Consider the following 16,222-nt stretch of genomic DNA (forward strand, 5'->3'; position numbering starts at 1 on the left):
CGTCAGATTTAGGATTTTCTACAGTAGAATAACTTTTTTGTCTCAGCCCTCAGTATTTGGATCACCCATGTTGTGAATTACAACAATTCCAGTTATGTCTTGTTATTTTAAACTTGTCCCCTCTCGCCTTCCTCTCCACAGACAGGTCCCAACGACTTGCGGCACTTTGATCCCGAGTTCACAGACGAGCCGGTGCCCAGCTCCATCGGCTGCTCCCCGGACAGTGCACTCGCTACGGCCAGCATCAAAGAGGCCGCAGAGGCCTTCGTGGGCTTCTCCTACGCCCCCTCTATGGACTCCTACCTATAGGATTTCAACACAAGACAGTCAAAAGGACACCAGTTTAGATTCACCGGGCATGAACTGCGTCTACGGACCTGCATCTTGACCCCACTTGACATTTCCCAACGTCATGGTGATGGATGTTTTCGAACCAACCCTTGCAACAGCCCTGCATCTACAAATTAAAATGTATACACGTGTTCTTGCCATAATCTCTCCAACTCTTGAATGCATTTTGAGGCGACTTGCTACAAGAGGATTCCTGCAGCTCAAATGACTCACTGGGGTTGTAATCCTCCATTTTTTACCATGATTTACTGACGCACAAATTCTTCCTCCTTCTGCCTCGGACACAAACCAACATCCCTCTCCAGCCTTTCGATTGCCCGTCTTTAATCTGGTAGTGGAGGTCCTTTGCACATAGCTCAGGCAGCTTAAAAGCCCACCCCTCAACCTTGAAGTCTGACAAGCACACACCACCCTCTTTTCTCAAAAGATAAAAGCTGGGCCGCACTGCACCAGCCCTGAAAATGAATTCCATCTTCATCTATGTAGCGAAGACATCTTCTCCAATTTGAGATTCTGTCCTAGCCCCCCCGCAGGGTCGTCGCCTGTTGAGTCTGAACGCGTAGCTCGGAGATGACATCCATTTTGGTGCTTTAGTTTCTTCTCATTTCCTGTCTGCGTGATTGAAAAAGGGAGTCGTTTTCAGCTGAATGTTACAGAGGGGGACATTTTATTTTCTCAGAGGTGCCTTTATTTTTCTTATCTCCATCAGAACTCACATCTTTTCAGGTTTTGTCAGTGTCCAACCTTAACATCACTGGAGAAGAACGGCGACGTAGCACTAAAATTTCACAAGCACCCGTTCTGTCTTTTTAACGCGTGAGACGTAGGGACTCGGCTGATGTTTCGTGTCTTAGGTTGCACATAGAAACAATAACGGTAATGCTGATAAAGAGCACTGCTGCTAGGTGAGAGAGAGTGTTCAGAGGTGTTTGCGTAGTTCTGCTTGCCAACTGTGTCCCCCTCACGTAGTCTTCCATCCACCTCACAACGATGTAATGGCGGCCTGCAGACGGGCCGACGACATTGAAACTGAACATTCCATGTTAATATTGCTGTAATGCAGTTTGATGGTATTTAAGTTTGTTTGTATATTTGGAGTTCTGTGTTCTAGTTTTAATGTATATTGAACAAAAAACGACTAAAGGTATGCTTAAATATATATATATGTAACAATTCATGTTAAATGTACTGTAAATTGTAAAATTGTCCAAAATTTAAGTGACCATGTTTGGTTTGCAATAAAAGTTTAACTTTATTACACTTGAAAAAGTTATTTTTTTTATGACTTATAATTTAACTACATGAACACATTGGATTAATTTTATAGATTTTTTATGGATTTATTTTTTATTTGTTTGGTTTTCATTCTATTTTTTATTTTATTTAAGTTAATTTATTTATTTTCATTTATTTATATAGATTTTTAAAGTTATTTGGTAAAGATGATTTATTTTATCATATTCATATGTTTTTCCATTTTAATTTGCATTTATTTTCTTTATTTTTACTTACTATTTTTATTTATGTTTTATTTTTAAGAATTATGGACATTTTGACATAGTGAATACCTAGTGGAAATCTACCATTTAAAATCAGCACATCACAGCATTTCTTACAAAGTTATTGAGTAAAAGGTAAAATATGAAGAATAAGGATCTAACATTAAACATTTACCAGTCCTGGTTGGGCTGTTGACCCTTCCAAACCTTCCACATTCGTGTAAAATGGACTTTAATCGCGTTCCATACGTCAGCAGACTTACACAACAATTGTGACGTCCAAGTGTGAGTGTGTGTGTGTGTGTGCGTGTGTGTGTGTGTGTGTGTGTGTGTGTGTGTGAATGGAAAGTTTTAGTTGGCAAGAAATAAAGCAACTAACATCAGTATTGAAGCTTTACATTGCACTAAAGGAGCATTGTTTTTTTATGCAGAATCTGTATTTTATAAAAGATAATAATAATACTCATTCATACATCATCATCTTTTTGATTATCATCAGTGGACTATTGACATGTTATGATATCTCCTGTACTTATATAATGTCTTTGGCCTGAGGTTGTGCTGCAGGATCTTTCTAGATCTGCTCAGCAGCCACAGTCACACACTGTCATCTGCTGGCTGAGCACTGAAGTGATCAAATTCTCACAGCGTGGGTGTGTTTGTGGCCTGGACAGTGATTTGATGGACTGAGTTGATTAAGATGCAGACGAATGTTGAATATTTAACCTTTACACACAAGAAAACAGATCACAGTCACTGTCACTTTTATTTATAACAGCTTCAAATCATCTGACATGAGGGGAAAGAAACTGAATCATATTGAATCAGAAATATGGCTGATCACTTACTAAGATTACTAACAACCAAGTAACAGAGAGTCTTATTTATGTTAAATTTATTTGAATTTTCACTACCTCTCTTCGTTCAAAAGTGACAGATATTTGAATGTGTCCGCTTCTGCTCCAGCAAAGATACCTGAGCTCAAATCCAGATGAAATAAACACATTTAAAGCAACACCTTAACTTATTAAGAGTATGTAAACACAAAAACATTAATAAAGATATGCATATTAGGGGAATGAGCAAGATTTTACTTTCTGTTGTTTCATATTAAGTAATAATTTAAATTCAATTAAACAATATAAAATGGGTGGACAACCCAGAGTTTTTCTAATTCAATAAATGCACATAAATAGATTTGTAACCATTTTCCAGTACACATATTTTTTGTATTAATGAGTAATTTAAACCACGCATTAGACAGAGTGTGACACTAAGTTCGGCCACTAGAGGTCAAGAGTGGACAATTATACGGTGGCCTGATAAGTCAAACCATGAATCTGACAGCCTGTGTCTTAATGTGAAGGACTCTCCAAACTTTTATATCTGCTAATGGTAAAACTAGTGATAAATGATACAGTCAAGAAAATAATAGTTTTTAAGTTTCAATATTTCAATTTAAAGTATAGGAAGCAAACATTTATAAATGGAACATGGTCTGAGGGTTTGGGTTAGTTTGGGTTTGACTCTTGTATGAAGTGTTCAGCACAGGTGAAAATAATTTGCATGGAAAAGTTATTTAATTCATACAAAGGCAGTATTAGTATTTTCTAGCAGTTACTTAAAAAACGTATTCATTCAGTAAAGTTATAGCTATAAAGAACTTCAAAATCCAAAACAATGGAAACAGGTGTATAAGAATCAGCAGTGATCAAATTATAGCTCATAGATGGAGTAGTTGTTGTTCAGCTTGGTTGATTGACTAAACCAATCTAGTCATAATAAGTTATTAAGGTATGTTTCAGTTTGTTTTCTAATCTTTTGACTTCTGTTTTCCAGGGACGTTTTCATTTGAAACATTTGTGTTGTTCATGGATCAGAATGTAATGTTTTTAAAGGTCCAGTGTTAAGGATTAAGGGGATGTTGTTGGCAAAAATTAAAGATATATATATATATTTACTTCTTCAGTACCAAGCCTGTGCATCTGACCGCCTTCCTGGCCTACAAGACCATGTGTCTGTGAGGGTGACAGACCTGGATCAGAGGTGAACATGAAGGGAGTGGTGGAGGCTGTGAATGTTGAGGAGACACCTCTCGTGATTGTGACTAAAATTGTTGGAAACATCCTGAACTGAACTGGTTCAAGACCATCATTGCAGAGCAGTCGTCAGTTCTAATTGAGTCCAAAAGGAGGCTCTAGATTCCTTTTTTTATGTAACCTGAAGGCCAATTTTCAGCAAACTTATAAAACATTAATCGGTCTAACTTGAGGATGAAATGATGAGCTGATTCAACTCATTAAATACAGTTTAAAGAGAAAGAAAACTCAGACGTTAACAGACTTCCAAGCATAAACTGCTTGTTCAAACTGTCTAGAGACCTTCTTCTTCTTCTTCTCTTGATTTGCGTCTTTCATGCTGCTCACAATGAAAACAAGGCGAAGCAGCTTGGAAGCTTGGCTCATCTGCAATTGCAAAACTGTTTATAAAAGTGGTGCTCAAGCATTAAACCACAGGATTAAAAGCAGATAAGATAACCAGATTTGTTGGAATGAAGACTTGCTGACATGGTAAACGCCTGGTTTGTGACAAGTAGTCCACCAGGAGTTATCTCTGTGACTGAGTCGTTACCTAACACACACTTTGGTAAACCTGAGGATCAAATGACAGTGGTTCAAATTAGGTCAAAAACTCTGGATCCTATAGGTGAAGTCAGAACATCTAAATAGACGTGTGGACGTGTAGGCCGAGCACAAACAACACAGCAGCTCCACAGGCTGCGTTCAGTCCCCTGTGCAGCAGCAGGGACCGGAGTGACGGCTCAGGCCTGCAGCTTTCTCAGAAACAGGGTCATCACAACCAGCAGGTGGGCTCCTCCATTTGTTTTCACAGGCAGAAGTGGTGACACAGCACTATTGATACAGGTGTGTGTCACTGCTGGTTGACTTTAATGAGTTGGTGTCATTGCAGCAGGACGCACAGGTAAACTCACTACTATTAATGGAGCATGATAAAATCATAAAAGCTCACAGGAGTATGTAACTTTATAATAAATGTCTTTCCTCGAAGGTAATAGAAGACAGGCAGGTCTGGACCAATGGGATTCCAGGTTGTGATTCGTGAAAGCAAAGCCGCGTTTCCTATTGGTGCGCTGAGCAGACGTGGGCGGGGCCTAGGCGTGCGTCCTAACCAAAACAAGCTGGATGTCTTCACCGAGACAAGCTTTCACCAGAGTCCGGGAACAGAGGAAGAGTTTGACCGAATGGAGCCACCGTGCCCCGCCTGAGCCTCCAGCGGAAACACGGCAGGGCTGTCAGGTAGGAAACGAGTCTCTCCTGCTGCTTCTATCCACAGTGATCCGGACTTTTAATGCAGCGACACCCGATTCATTTACGCGTGAAACTGTGGACAAGCCCAAACTTGAAAGTCAGTGCTGTGGCCTTTACTTTAAAATCGGTTTGTCTGTGGTGTCTGGCCTCATTACAATCCCCCTGCAACTGTTGTTTTGTTTTTTAGAAAGTAGTTCCTCCATTCTGTAGTGGGGAAACAACCAATGAGACGCCACTGCAGGTGCAGGACAATGGGAAGACTGTTGGGGTTCAACCTCCCAAAACACATGCAACAAACTGACTCTCAGAAGAGAACATCGAGGCCACACAGGCAAAACCCTCACCTTTTATTCGCACCAGATTGCACACACTCATACATCTCAGTCCCCCCAACACTGTGTGGTTGTTTTGAAATCAAGCTCCATTCTGAGTAATCAATAAAAATGTTGAAAACATTTTTTTGAATCCACCCCCTGATCTGGATCCACAGCAAAATTGAATGGCTTCTTCCCTGTCCCATACCGTACACTTGTACCAAGTTTGAGGGCAATCCGTCCAGTAATCCTGCTAACTCACAGACAGAAAAACAAATTAACAAATGCAGATGAAAACATACCCTGCTTGATCCACTACATCAAGATTTTTATTTGGATCTGCACCAAATTGCACATACTCATAGATATCAGTCCCCTAAATATTCCTGATTTTCACAAAGATTCATGAATTCTTATTATTTTGGGAAATTGGTGAAGATGTTCCAGAACCAAAAATGTCCTGATCCTTCCCCTTGCCCACACCTGTGCCTAAAATTTAAAGGTCCAGTGTGTAAGATTTAGGTGAAAAGGAACTATTGGCAGAAATTTAATGTAGAATAATCCGTATGATGTTTTCACTAGTTCGTTTCATCTAAATTGCATGAATTGTAGTTTTCTTTAGCCCAGAAAAGGCCCTTTATATTGAAATACTTTATATTTACATGGAGGGGGCCATGTTTTTTTACATTATTCCAGACTGAAAAAACTAAACGCCTTTTGAGTTTTTATGGGTGAGGTGAGAGGTGTTCAGCTGCAACGTAAATTCCAACACTCTATATCACAAAATTGTACACACTGTACCTTTAAGGTGTTCTTACTTGGCCCGTGTCCCATCCTTCTACCATGTTTCAGGGGAATCATTTCAGTGGTGTTTGCGTAATCCTGCTGACACAATCAAACAAAGCAGCAATCCAACAAGCTAACTGACAGGGTTGGCGGAGGCAATAAGCCAAACTACAAACCCACGGTCTTTTAGTATTTCCAAATTCACTCAACGTCTCAGTGTCACAGAACGAGCTGCGAGTGTCCTTTGTGAGCTGGTATTTATGACACAGCTTTCATTTGCAGTCCAGATCCGGAGCCACCAAAAGGCATCTGTTGGTTTTATGGGGCACCTTTTGTAAAGTGGTGCATGCCGGAATAAACAGCAACATTTAACCACATTTAATCAATGCTAACAAAAGTTGTTCTATTGCCAGATTTACAACAATATTTGTAAATACACTTTTATCTAATTGTAATGTTAAATCTAAATGTAACATCTAAATCTAAATCCCTCCATTAGTTATACTGCTGATCTCTTGCTGCTGACAGCGGGGGGGAGAGGCGGGGTACACCCCGGATGACCTCGAAGACAAAAAGACATTCAACGCTCAGGTTAACTTTTATGTTAAGCGAGTCTGGTATCTTCAAAATGCATACACCTAGGATAAAAATCCGATCTGTGAGTTGCAAAATAATTGGATGTGCCTTCACATGGAACCAAACCAGGTTTGATCACATTGCAGCAAGTAGCTTGTTCCTGTGGCGTGTCATTTTACAAACAACAACCACATAAAGAAAAAGCTTAGACTGCCAAGAGGTTCTCCTCAAACTATTATTTGTCTTTCACCTTTTTCTGCACAAACTGACTCTTGGAAAAAGTTAAAAAATATGTGAACTCTTGGGTGAGAAAATGGATTTGTGATCTAGTTAACAGGAACATTTCTTCAGTGAAATGCATTTGAATTTAACATTTTTAGACAAAGTGCTTGATTTAAAATAATACTTAACATTTGAGAGCTTTGACGTCTGGTTTCATAAGAAAGTCTTGTTTGAAGTAAGTAAATAATAAGTTAACTGAAGGCATTAGATAAGATCCTAAGATAAGATGTTGATTTCGATCATAGACATCCTCAAAACACTGGAAAATGTCCTCCTTGGAGTGTGATGCAGAATCCATCAACACACAGCTCGGGGCTCATATGACAAAATGTTTGTTTCTCAGTGCAGTGCTTCTGTGTGTGTCTGTTGCAGGCCTACTGTTAGTGTCGGGTGACAATGGACCCCAACAGTGAGACCGGGAAGATGACCTCTTACCTCCCAGGCAGCTCAACCTCAGAGACCCAGAAACTGGCCCCACTCAGAGGCCCAGGTACACACGTACATTTCTTACTGACATCAAATAATGACATTGTCAGAGGACGGTGGCTCTGATTATTTAATTTGGATTCAGTTTTTGTATTCCTTGGCTTCTACCGCTTCGCTGAGCCTCTGTAAACTAGTTAGTCTTCTATAAAACCTGAAGATCAGTTTGTCAACCGCTAATCTTCAGTCTGTTCCAGGAAGCTACTTAACTCGAGTTATCTAGTTTACTGAGTACACCTCCCACCAACCTGGAACTTGGACTGCATGCACTGCATAAAGTCCTACTTTTGAGTTTTAGTCAGCAAAGTTTATCCAGAGATAATTCAGTAAACTTGTCTCCCTGGATAAGGTGTTTTTAAAAAAAGGTGATCAATCAGCTGAAATAAAAACAGAGTTTTCTGTGTCTGCAACCGCCTCTCAAGCTTGGATTAATGATGAAACCAGAAGTGGTTTATGACTGTATTTATCGTCATGGGTTGGTCACCCTGACCTGAGTGGCACAAAATCAAAAATGTGACATTAACTCATGACCGAGTATCAAGTCATCTGTGTTAAAACACTTTCTTCTAACCTGTTGTCATATTTTCAATTTGACCCTAAGAGATTAACCATGTCACCTTACACTAAAACATTGTCCTGTTCAAATCATGCAGACCCCACTGACAGAGGTGTTTGTTCACTCTGACAGTCCAGAGACATGCAGCTTAGGTTGAGTGGAGACTCTAAATTGCCCGTAGATGTGAATGTGTTTTTGTAAAGAAATTGCCGGATTTACCGCAGTTCCCCTTAAAGTCTCCAGATACCTTCGCCGGTCAGCTCGCAGCAGATTGTAATCTAGTGACATCAGATGTACCTGAGACGGTGTCGAGGGTCAATCAATCACATAGATGTGATTGTAAATCAATACCTAATTGAATATAAAGGGCCTTTTCTGGGGTAAAGAAAACTACAATTCATACAATTTAGATGAAATGAACTAGTGAAAACATCATGAGGATTATTCTACATTGAACTTCTGCCAATAGATCCCTTTCACCTCACTGGACCTTTAAATTATGTATGTGCATCAACACAGACCACCGCATAATGATGACATTTTTTTTTCTTATGGGTCAAATCTTATTACACATTATTATTGATTCACCGAGCTTCTCCTTGATCCATTCTCTCCCTCTCCCTCCTTCTCACATTGACACACACACACACAAACTCCACTTTCCAGTGTCTCGCCCTGGCGGTTTCTTGTACTAATTTAAATTTGTGCAGAACCTCTCTTCCCTAAAGTGAACGCTGAGTGTAAGGTTAATAAACGTTGATCTGCTAATGAGAAATAAACACGATGCTTGATGCTTTGTTCAGCCAGTGGTTGTACAATGTGTGTGTAATCTAACCTGGATTTGCCATCTGTGTGTGTGGACTCACTGGCCACTGGCGGTTGAGTAAGTTAATGTGCTTTAAAATGCAAAAGTAGTGCACAACAGAGTTTATGTAACCAGCTCACACGGACCCACACCAGTCTGAGGAAACTAGAGACTGCTGTGAGTGTAAATCCCAAGAGATCAGTAGTTTCACAAATAATAAGTCACATTTTTCCTCTTATTCTGATGTTTGATGTGAGCAATAACTGAAGCTCCTTGCTTGTATTTGAGAGGTTTTATGCATTGCACTGCTGCCACATGATTGGCTGATTTGCACGAATGAGCAAGTGTAGGGGTTCTTAAAGTGTTACGCAACATATTTGAATATTTCAGGATTAAAAAACCTGAAATAGACATTTGCCGACAGATTTAGTGGAATTTGATGTAGTTTGACATTTTAAATATTTGATTTGTATTATTAGAAAATGTCCTTTAGGCAGAGAGAAAGAGGGAGGGTGTGCAGTGCAACATTCAAGACAAACAACTGTGTCTGTTGTTTTTCTTGACTCCATGTGTCAATATTAAGTAAAAGATTTTACTTTTGAAAGTCACAGGGGTTTTGAAATTTGAAACTTCTCATATCAGTGTAATGAGCTCATCAGTTATCGTCCCCTATCTGTCTCACGATAATGATAATGACAGTTCAATGTGATGCATGTAAGACCCTACACACACACACACACACACACACACACACACACACACACACACACACACACACACACACACACACACACACACACACACACACACACACACACACACACAATGGCTTGTAAGATTGCTTCAGCATTCTTCCTGTGAACCTCTGACCTCTGATTCCACACAGTCAGCACTTTAAGATGACATCTTTGTTGGGGTGAAGCCTAAGGGGGGGAAAGCTGTGTTCCTGACAAACATTATGTCATACACTTCTTCGAATATATATTTTATAATATTAGAATTATTTATTAAAGCAATCACGTTAGTGGCATTTGCAAATCAAAATCCATTTTTCTTTGACTCACTTGTTGACTCATTTGTGCTTTTAACCCAACTTCCATTTCATCCAATGATATTCTGTGATTGATTCCTGTCCGCCAGATAAACAAAAGGTTGCAATCTCACGTGTTGCGTGTCCCCCCCTTCTGCTGCATATTATCTCACCCTGATTTCAACAACTGCATGAGATTATCAGCTGCTTGAAAAACCGGACTTACTGTAAACAAGAACACAGAACTTGTTTGACCAGAAGAAACAATTAATCATCTGGTTGACCCCATTCCAGAGAGGTAGTAGAATAGAGTCGGCTGTTCTTTGTTTAGTTTCCTGTTCTGATCATGACGCTGGCTGACCTTTCATATTTTTCTCCTAGTAAATCCCAGCTATATTTAATATTCTGAATGACCGATCAGACGATGCTCTGATCATTTTAGACTGAATACAACATAGACCAATCTAAAGGTCGATTAGATAATGAATAGGAAATCTATTTTATTAAAGTCTCCATTATCAAGAGAAGAACAACATTATCAGAGCTTATAATTAATTCTATGGTAAGAAAATAAAATTATTTAGCACCAGGACCTGTTTAATACCAAGTTTCAGTACTGCTCCTGATGTTTTTATTAATGAGATTCATCCCTCAATTTCACACAGTTTACAAAGGCTCCAAAACATTAAAATGCTTAGAATGTCTCACTAAGAAGGGAATGCTGTTAAATCCATCACACTATAAAAATACAAAAAAATAAGTGTTAATCTTTACGTTCAAGTGAATGTTTGTGCCCAATGTGAAATGATTCCTTGAAGGTGTTCCAGAGATATCACCATCACAAGGCAAAAAATGTGCTTTGTGAGGTCATTGTGACCACGATTTAAGAAGTTTACCTTTAATTACATAACCTGAGGTTAAGTTTTAGGCACGCAAACGACACAGCAAAAAATTAAAATGTTCTTAGTCTGTGGCACGTCTAGTAGAAATACATCAGCTATGTGCCGATTTAATGAGTATAAAATTCTGATACTGTCTGTGACAGGCTCATATCAGTTGATATCAGCTAACTGATTAATCGGTCGGCTCTAGTGATTTAAATTTTCAGCTTCAATAAGCACATTATGTTGCACACATTCTATAATTACAGTTTACACATCGGTAGTAATGTACAAATGTACTCAGACAATATGTCTTTTGAACAAAAGTTGACATAGTTGTGTTGAACCTTCCAACTTGTTCTCAAAGTCCCAGAGGACAGACAATGGGACCAGACTGTTCCTTGGTTGGGGTTACACAGCTTGAAATCAGTAATTGTGTCCTCTGTGTCTCTGTCCCTGTCTCCAGGCTGCAGCTGGCTGGTGGTGGTAGCAGCTGTAGCGGCCTCCTTGAGTGGCCTGATGCTAGGTTATGAAATGGGCCTGACCTCAGGCGTCCTGCTGCAGCTGCGCGGTCTCCTCTCCCTCTCCTGCCGGGAACAGGAACTGCTGGTCAGCTCCCACCTGCTCGGTGCTCTCCTCATCTGCCTCGCCGGCGGTCCGGTGCTCGATCGCTACGGCCGCCGCTGCTCCCTGCTGCTGAGCGCCGCCCTGGTGGTCGCAGGGACAATCGTGGTCATCGCCTTCACTTCGCTCGTCGCTATCACACTGGGCCGGGTGATCGTTGGCATGGGGACGGCGCTGTCGGGGACGGCAGCATGTCTGTACATTGCAGAGATCTCTCCGAGTGAGAGGAGGGGTCTGCTGGTGACGCTGTATGAGCTGATGCTGGTTGTGGGCGTCATGCTGGGATTCAGCTGCAGTTATGCCTTCGCCACTCTTCCTCGTGGCTGGGTGTACACGTTTGGACTAGTGATCCCCGCTGCGCTGCTGCAAATAGGTGCGCTCCTCTTCCTCCCTTGCAGTCCACGCTTCCTGGTCACTCAGGGTAAAGTGGAGCAGGCCAAGGCAGTGCTGGTCAGAATGAGGGGCGGGCTTAAGGAACAAGTAGAGGCGGAGCTCACGGACATCCAAGCTGGACTAAAAGCGGAATCAGAACACTGTTTCTGGGAGTTGTTCAGTGCCAAAGCCAACCTACGCTCCCGGCTGCTAACGGGTGTAGCTTTAGTTTTCCTCCAGCAGGCCACGGGTCAGCCCAACATCCTCTCCTACGCTTCACCACTCCTCCGCAGCGTGGGCTTCAACAGTGATGCTGCAGCCACCTTGGCCTCCACGGGGTTCGGAGTGGTCAAAGTAGTCGGCACAATCCCCGCTGTGTTGCTGGTCGACCGCTTGGGACCCAAGAGCTTTTTGTGCGTGGGTGCCATTGCGATGGGAATTTCGCTGGCCGCGCTCGGCACACTGACACTGCAAAGCCACACTCACCTCACCAGTCTTTGTAAAAGTCACACAACGCCAAACTACACACACACCACGTGGGAATTAAACAGAACCTCAACAGACTTAGACGACATTGAGTTTTTCTCCACTAGCCTCCCCAGCCAGTGGAGCAACGAGGAGGCGCAGAGGACTAATAGAGAGGATGATGGGATTGGGGAGCTGGGAGGAGGGAGGACTCAAGTAGAAGTGTCTTCCTCCCTGAAGTGGGCATCACTGATCAGTTTGCTGGTTTATGTGGCAGCTTTCTCCATTAGCCTCGGGCCAAGTAAGCACCCATTCAGTTTACTTATGGCTATCACTGCACACACAGATATTCAACTAGCAATTGGTAACAAACGAACCATCATAATTAGACGCCCTCTGACCTTTTGTGTTTGAAAGAAAGTTTGCATGATTAGCTCTCACACTGTAGGTGCTATGAAAGGTGCTTTATAAATAAATAATAAATTGCCTTGTCCATAGTAAGTTGGCAAACTTGTGTTACCAGTTGTTACCAAGAAGGAAGTGGCAAAGGAAGAAAGTAACTGAGGTTTAACACACACCTGAGTATTTTGATCTATCCCCAATAAAGTATATTACTACTACTACTACTAATAAGAATAATGATTCCCCTATTATGCAATGTTAAAGAAAGTGTGCTGTTCCTTGGGTCATGCCCAAGTGCCCTACCCCCTCCACAAAAATTTCATTTGTTTGTAGTTTTAGCTTAATTCTGCTAAAATAAACTGTTCCCCAGATAAACCAATGTGTACATCTTCAAACCCTCTCTATAAATCCACACACAAAGCAAAATCCACACAGGTTTAAGGGTCCATGTTATTTGTACTCTACACATCTCATCTCCTGGTGTGTCACTGTCTTTGTTTCCTTTCCTTTCCAGTGGTGTATGTGGTCATCAGCGAGATCTTTCCAATGGGAATCAGAGGCAGGGCTGTGTCCGTGGTGTCCGCTGTGAACTGGGCCACCAACCTGCTCATCTCCATGACCTTCCTCACCATCACTGGTACGTGTGTTTTTATAAACTCCAGCCAAGGACACTATGTTTTCGTCAGCATTTGCTCGTTTTTAATGCCTTAGTGCCGGAGGCGTTATGTTTTCGGGTTGTCCGTCCGTCTGTCCCATTCCTCTGAACGCGATATCAGAAGAATGCCTTTTCGGAATTTCTTCAAATTTGGTACAAACATTCACTTTGGCTGAAGGATGAACTGATAAGATTTTGGTGGTTAAATGTCAAAGGTAGCATCCATTTTGTCTTGTTAATGCTATGTGTTAATGTTATCTTTATATCTTTAAATTAGCTTAAGGGAATGTCTTCAAATTTCAAAACTGCTACAATTCACTTGGATTCACTGATTAACTGAGTAGATTTTTTGATGGTTAAAGGTAAAGGACACAGTTTTTGGCCCCTTGAATGTGAAATCTCACGACTGCCTGAGGGAACTTTTGATCAGTTGGACTAAGATTTCATAAAAGCTCAGTTGTGCTAGAAATGTCGTAATTATTTTTCAATTGAAGATTTTATTTCTCTTTTTATATTGAAGCAGATACTGCAAATTTCTAAATAATGTTAACATATATATTTGAGAGAAATAAATAAAATAAAAAGGATAAAATAAAATAATATTTCTATCAGATATCAAGGGTTATCATACTATATTATACCTTGATTTACTAAACATAAAATGATAGTTAGAGCTAATATTTTACTGATTCTGACTCAATCAATAGCCGCCCAGCCCAGTGTTTCTACTGTGTCTATAATTTCAGATAAGTGCCGGGAAACTGCTGTTATCAGTGGTGAACCTCCTGAAAATGTTTCTGGTCCTGGTTGATGAGTCACAATGTTCATCTGTACCTGAGTCATAATACTGTGAGATTAACAGTTAAAACATGTCGTCACCAGTTTTTCAGGTTTTGCAGCACCAGAAAGTGGAGGTGGAGGTTTACCAGTCAGGATATTTATCTTCTTTCTTTGTCTTTGTTTGTCATAAAGCAAGCAGGTTGTAGCAAACATATGAGATTATAAGCAGACGTTTAAAGACTTTCTCTTTGTTGCTGTGTTTTCCAGAAAGGATTGGTGTTCCCAATGTGATGTTCCTCTACTCCGCCATGAGCTTTGTTCTCCTGGTGTTTGTCATCCTCTGCGTGCCTGAAACCAAAGGTCGCACTCTGGAAGAGATATCAAAAGAACTGGCCAAGAAGTGAGCATCAGCTTTCACGTCACCTCATTGTTATGGTTTTTATCTTGTGAACTACTTTGTGAAATCCATCTCTTTTATCTTCCCCCTCTCCTCCCTCTGTTTTTGTCAGGAAGCATTTCCAGGTGAATATCTGTCAACAGGTCCAGCCTAAGGAGAGTCTGATCAGCGGCAGCACCACGCCAGAGGTGCCGGCGAACAACTGTGACATCTTACCAACTGTGGACCTCAGTCGAGCTGAAGCATTCAGGAAAACTAATATTTAAGTAGCCCTCTTCAGAATCTGGTGTCATGCATCTGTACATACCTGCAGCTGGTTTTTAATAACCTGCCTTTAGACATGCACTGAACTCCGGACGTTTTCCAGACATTTTTCAGATGGGCTGTATGTGAAAACGCAAATGTCCGAGCCAGTTGCCCTGTAAAGCGATTCCATGTGAGAATACAGCAGGAAAATGTCCAGAAAAAAGCTCAAGTTGATGACGTTTCTAATACGCAAGAGATGCACAACTGGAAGAAAACAAATATCTCAGAAGTGCCATACACGTAGATACACTGAAGCAGGACATGCTGCAAAAAACCATGCGATTTCTGTAGCCAAATTTCTACATCATGTCGTGCCTCCTGCTCTACCTAGACGCCACCCCTCGCCTGATCATTCCGGACAGTTTCCTGTTGTCGTGACGCAGATTATATCCTTCTACGTTCTTCATATGTGAAAGAAAAACTCAAAAGAATGTCTACACCCAATTTTCTGGACATTTTCCAATATTCATGTCTGAAAAGAGCTGTAATGTCTCATTCAAATACAGGTAGTTTCTTCTAGCTTCCTTAGCATAAGGAACATAATGATGGTGAAAATTACACAACACAACACAGTTGAATTAAAAAAAGTAGCTCAGGGTTCACACTTGCTTGTTAAAAATCAAGAGATGCAATATCCATGTGGGGTTTTATGAAAATCATTACAATCACCATTGGCGTTATCTTAATAAAAAAAAGTAAACTGTGATTGAATGTGAGATTATATAAAATATACACAATATGATTTTTTTTTTACATCTTTATTCCATTTGAATATTGTCCCAATGCTGAAAGGGAGTTTTCACCTTAGCCTCAAACCAGTCACACCATCTATGTTCCAGGATGTATTGTGACCTGAAATGACACAGATGTGTGTTTGTGTGTCTGTGAGTGAGTGAGAAGTCTCAGGAAGAGCTGTGTGTTTCATTTACATTCAATGGGAACAAGCTATAGATAATGAATGAGCACAACAGGCTCCACTGTTTTACTGCTGAATCCTCACAAACTAGAAATCAAGGAAAACATACTGAATCCACCAGGGTAAATAATTTATTAACAAGTTCTGTTGCGGTGTGAGTGTTTTTTTGTTTTTTTTACTTTGTCAGCGATGCCAAATGAAACATAGTTGATTATTAATTAAGTTGAATGTCTTGCAGTGAGAAAACAATAATGCACATCTGAATCTGTACTTTTGAATGTAGAGATGTATTTAAGTCAGTCACATTGAAAAATCTTGGTAAACCATTTAAAGACTATTCAGCTGAAACTGGTGAATACAATCTGTAATAAAGACAAATGGAAAAAGAAATATTAAAGTAAGTAGGAGAGAGT

General features: G+C 40.6%; 2 protein-coding genes across 6 annotated transcripts in view; both read left to right on the forward strand.

Moving 5' to 3' along the window:
- Window positions 1-1,606, forward strand: part of sgk1 (serum/glucocorticoid regulated kinase 1) — a 33,799-nt gene extending 32,193 nt beyond the window's left edge. For all 5 annotated transcript variants that reach the window (XM_069514601.1, XM_020091922.2, XM_020091923.2 and 2 more), the window contains one exon: window positions 142-1,606. In XM_069514601.1, coding sequence (XP_069370702.1) covers window positions 142-309 — 168 coding nt within the window. In that variant the 3' untranslated portion in view covers window positions 310-1,606. The remainder of the gene's footprint in view (window positions 1-141) is intronic.
- A 3,422-nt stretch (window positions 1,607-5,028) lies between these two features.
- Window positions 5,029-16,221, forward strand: slc2a12 (solute carrier family 2 member 12). The gene is made up of 6 exons (XM_020091792.2): window positions 5,029-5,167; window positions 7,510-7,627; window positions 11,359-12,654; window positions 13,270-13,392; window positions 14,458-14,590; window positions 14,700-16,221. Exons 2-6 carry the CDS (start codon window positions 7,534-7,536, stop codon window positions 14,851-14,853), a joined length of 1,800 nt encoding a protein of 599 aa, XP_019947351.2. The 5' UTR covers window positions 5,029-5,167; window positions 7,510-7,533; the 3' UTR covers window positions 14,854-16,221.
- The last annotated feature ends 1 nt before the right edge of the window (window position 16,222 follows it).

This window comes from Paralichthys olivaceus, chromosome 19, assembly GCF_024713975.1.
Source record: "Paralichthys olivaceus isolate ysfri-2021 chromosome 19, ASM2471397v2, whole genome shotgun sequence".
NCBI classification, from domain to species: domain Eukaryota; kingdom Metazoa; phylum Chordata; class Actinopteri; order Pleuronectiformes; family Paralichthyidae; genus Paralichthys; species Paralichthys olivaceus.